General features: G+C 40.1%; 1 protein-coding gene across 1 annotated transcript; it reads left to right on the top strand.

Moving 5' to 3' along the window:
• Positions 1-501: 501 nt before the first annotated feature.
• LOC124177528 lies at positions 502-1887 on the top strand. Its single transcript, XM_046559961.1, has one exon. It carries the CDS (start codon positions 502-504, stop codon positions 1885-1887), a length of 1386 nt encoding a protein of 461 aa, XP_046415917.1.
• The last annotated feature ends 2849 nt before the right edge of the window (positions 1888-4736 follow it).

Below are 4736 nucleotides of genomic sequence, written 5' to 3'. Positions count from 1 at the left end.
TCTGTGAAGTTAGAATTAAGCGCAATAAGCAAAGCCACGAACTTAATCAAGCCGTGTAGTACGTAAGTGAGTGAGTGAAGGTGTAAGCTTCGGCACCTTCGAGGCCGAAGCCGAATCCACGAGTGAGATCGCGAAAGAGCGAGGACGTGAGTAGCGTGAGAACATACTGTAAGCTTCCTTGTCTAAATATCGCTGCTTCTAGTTATTCCATTAAATATTTCTACTTGCTTCCACTCAAAATTGGTACACAATAATTGAAATCCTCCAAACCATTTCCCACGGAACGCCCTGTAGAGGACGTTCACCCCCGTATCCACCAAAAATTAAATATATAAACCTCGTTAATAACAAAGAGGGTAAGTCGTCGCGTGCGAGACCGCTCCGCACGTGACAGGTGCATGAACGGTGACACTTAAGAAGAGGAAACTTACCATCAAGTTTGCGGATGCATGGGAGGAACTGCAAACACTATCATCATGTAAAAAGCGCAGGCCACTTAGGATGGAAGAAGACCCTCTACCTGGATTCGTGCCGAAGCAGGCAAAACAACTGCCTATAGACTGTATTTGTGAAGTTGCACGTTATTTACCATACAAGGAACGTGCACGGATGGAGCGAGTGTGCAAACGGTGGAGAATTGGAAGCAGAAGCTCCCATACTTACACCAGAACTATAACTCCGACTAGCTGGGAATGGAAGGACGGATGGCACCAAATATTCAATTCAGATGGCCTAGTATGGATTATTAAGAGGGGCGGAGAATACCTAACATCCTTAGACCTAGAGGGGGTCACGGAAATAAAATCCACCGCGATCACTATGGCAGCGAAGGAGTGTCGAAGATTGGAGGTTCTAAAGTTAACAACCGTTAACATTAGGGGAGGAGCATTAAGATCTGTGAGTGATCATTTGTTCGGCCTCAGAGAGCTGGAAATCGGACAATGTGTGGGACCTATTGACTGGGAAATAGAGAAAATAATCCTCAAAAATTTAAACCTGCGAAAACTGATTCTTCAAAACAATGAGATAACCGGAAAGGGACTGGGACACAAAACATCGATTAAGGAGCTCCACATAAAGGACTGCGATATGGCCAGGGCAGAAGGAATCGGAAAATACATCCAATTACAAGAACACTTGGAAACACTGGTGATTGTAAACTGCCTACAGCTAAGGCGTGCAGAACTACTAACGGCGCTGGTTGAAAACAGCCATACTCAAGATACATTAAGGTCTCTTAAGATCCACGGCGATGGACCCAGCGATGCGCCTCGGGAAGACCCAGAGCTAGCGGAAGGAGAAGAAAGAGGGGACTTCGTCGAGTTAGACCTTTTAGTAGCGGAACCACACTTGGCATCAGCACTCCGGTCACTAAGTGAACTATCAGTGACAGCATGTGGATGGGTGGATGCTGACCTCATCAGAGACATTAGGGAAACATTGACCATTCTGAGTTCCCTAGATATCAGCATGTGCACGAATATACGTGGACAATTTTCGTTAAAACCCCTCGCACAACTAGAACATCTGAGGATCCTAAGGATGAATAACATGCATCCGACCGTGGGAGGAAGCTGTCTACGAGAACTGGAACTACTCGAGAACTTACAGACCAGAGAGAACCTAGGGATCCACGATGAGGATATTTGCGGGATGCTAAGGACTAACCACGTTGTCCAACACCTCGACATTGAAGGTTGTTGGAACATAACCCAACAGACCATCGCCGTAGCACGAGAGGTTGTAAGAATGGGACACCGACAGCAGCCACTCCACCTTTATGCCGGGGGTACGCAAGCAACACCGTCTCGGCGGGACAGAAGAAACGCCTACCTACGTTTAAGCTTTGTACGACATGCGACGCCGCTGTTTCAGCGCGTGAGGTAAATCCCGTGAACCCAAAAACACTCCGGTTGGCTGACCAGTTTTACTGATCACAGAGAGCTACTCTCCCGCCAACCGTAGCCCCAAAATAATAACTATATTTTAGGGCCACACGAGGTGAAGTCTCACGCGCTGGTGCAGTTGCAATCGTTATTAATTGACAGTTGTGTATAAAATTTATATAATAATTATAATTGTCGGTTCTTCTTCATAGAAAACAGTATCAGTTCTTTCATATCGAACACATTGAAATATGAGCTGGTTCGTTGAAAGTAAAATTCAATTGTATGAAACGAAACTCGATTTGACATGACTCATGATACCCAATACTCATCATCTTGATGCTATTAGTCCCACAACGATAACGCCCCACCAGTCCAATATAATGTTTCATAACAGGAATATTCGTGTTAGATATCGATCTTCTCAGATGTGAGGCTCGGCTGACCAGTTTACCCGATCACAAAGAGTTATTCTCCGGCCGATCTCACATCTGAGGTTGCAGCAGCAACAATTGTCACCATGTTGTCTGATGACACTGAAAGAAGTTGAAATATCAAAACCTCCCAAATAAGATTACTCATCCCAAATATGACTCCTCACGCTAAGCTATGCTACAACTGTCACTAATGCAAAGGCTCGGCTGACCAGTTTCACTGATCACAGAGAGTTATTCTCTCGCCGTCCTCATATCCTAGACTGCGGTAGCAACGATTGCGAATGTAAAAAAAAAAAACAAAAAAATGTTTCCAATGAATAAACTCGCAACATGTCTGCTGTTTCGCCGACAGTCTTAGCCATTCGGCTCAATAGTCCGGGCACAATTTCCATTATACCTCTTGTAGTGTAGAGTGGTGGTAATTCATTGCCAATTGTTTCAGGTTTCAGTTAACTATAGAATGTTAGAGTATAAGTGGCTAAGATGTTCAATATCAGTACGTTTGTTAACAGAGTTCCTTTTGTCTATCGCTCGAAATTAAAACATGTTATCGACAGGAAAGGCTGTTAATCCAAAAATTCAATCATAATATCAACTTTTTCTTTTCGAACCATTTCACTAACTTAGATTATAAAAATTTCAACTTGGATATAGAGAAGGCCAATCGTTTATTCAATGCCATTAAGACAGATAATATTACAAAATTCAACAAACTCAAGTCTATACATACTCCTAAAGAGTTTCACACCAACAATTGGTTAGTTAACCTATCTAAGACAGAGTTACCTTCTGAAATTAAGGATACCTTATCACTCGGTCCTAATCATGGTTTACCATATAATAATATTAAGTTACCTATTGATGATATTATAAGCAGCGTAGAATTAGCTCTCATTAACAAAAGTGGAATCACCAAAGATAAAGTAAGATCAAATATTAGCCAACTCATTGGCAACAGACTTGGCAAATATCCTCCCACATCTCACGTTCAAATAACTTCCAAAGTTAAACAAACTAAAGAATTTTTAAAACAAAATAACCACCTAGTAGTCACCGATGCTGACAAAGGTAACATTACAGTGGTCATGGAAAAGATGGAGTTTGAACAAAAATGCCAAGATATTCTTAATGACTCGACCACCTTTACTCTTATCTCTCGTGATCCCACCTTAAAAGTACAAAAACAAGTCAACGATATGATGAGTCTATGGCAACAGAAAAAATTTATAGATTACAACTCTGCTAAACACCTCAAAACTTTCAACTCTCTTCCTCTCAAAATATATTTTCTACCTAAAATTCATAAAGAAAATGTTTCTCTCAGACCGATTGTTTGTAACATCAATTCTCCCACCTACAAAATTTCGAGATTTTGTTCTTGTGTCTTATCAAACATAACAGGTCGTCCGACTATCACATCAAGGACACTTGGTCTTTTGTAAACAAAATCAGGGGAAAAACAATCCCTCCTGATCACCTGATAGTATCCCTAGATGTCAAATTACTGTTCACCAACATTCAAACCAATCTAGCAATATCGATTATCAGTAAAAACTAGCCCAATTTGAAATCTCACACCAACATTAATGAAAAAGAATTTCTAGCGGCCACCAAACTTTGTTTAGATTCATGCTATTTCGCTTACAAAGATAAATTCTACCAACAAATTTTTGGCGTAGCAATGGGCTCACCAATTAGCCCAGTAGTAGCGAATCTAGTACTCGAACACTTTGAAAAAAAAAAAATCATTTCAAATCTTCCTTTCAGCCTACCTTATTACTATCGATAAGTAGACGATATTATAACGTGTGTCAAGAACGAAAACCTACAACTCCTTCTGAATAAGTTTAACAACTTTCACCCACGTATTCAATTCACCTTCGAGTTGGAAAAAGTTGGTAAAATCAGTTTTCTAGACACTATGGTGATTAACCACAATGACACCATAATTTTAGATTGGCACCACAAACCAACCTGGTCTGGGAGATACATTCACTTTAACTCACATCATCCCATTAAACATAAAAAATCTGTCGCCATATCCTTATTCGATCGCTGCCTTAGAATCTCAAACCCTCAATTCCTTGAAAAGAACTTAAAACTTGTAGAAACAACTCTCATTTCTAATGGCTACCCTATAAAATTCATTAATGATATCAAAAAGTATAGAGTGGATAAAATGTACAACTCGATTGATTGGAATGTAGACTCCAACAATCCAACTAATGATAAGGATAAATTTAAAATCTCTATCTCTATACCTTACATTGAAAATCTGTCTAGCCAAATAAAAAGAATTCTGAATGACGAGGGAATTGAAATTACTTCAGAATATCCAATACTACCAAACTGTCTCTGTTTTCTCATCTTAAATCTGTAATTCCTAATTTAGATAAAATTAACTGTGTATACA

Source organism: Neodiprion fabricii, chromosome 3 (assembly GCF_021155785.1).
Source record: "Neodiprion fabricii isolate iyNeoFabr1 chromosome 3, iyNeoFabr1.1, whole genome shotgun sequence".
Classification (NCBI taxonomy): Eukaryota; Metazoa; Arthropoda; class Insecta; order Hymenoptera; family Diprionidae; genus Neodiprion; species Neodiprion fabricii.
Note: the sequence above shows the minus strand (reverse complement) of the source record. Positions and strands in the feature narration are given on the sequence as shown.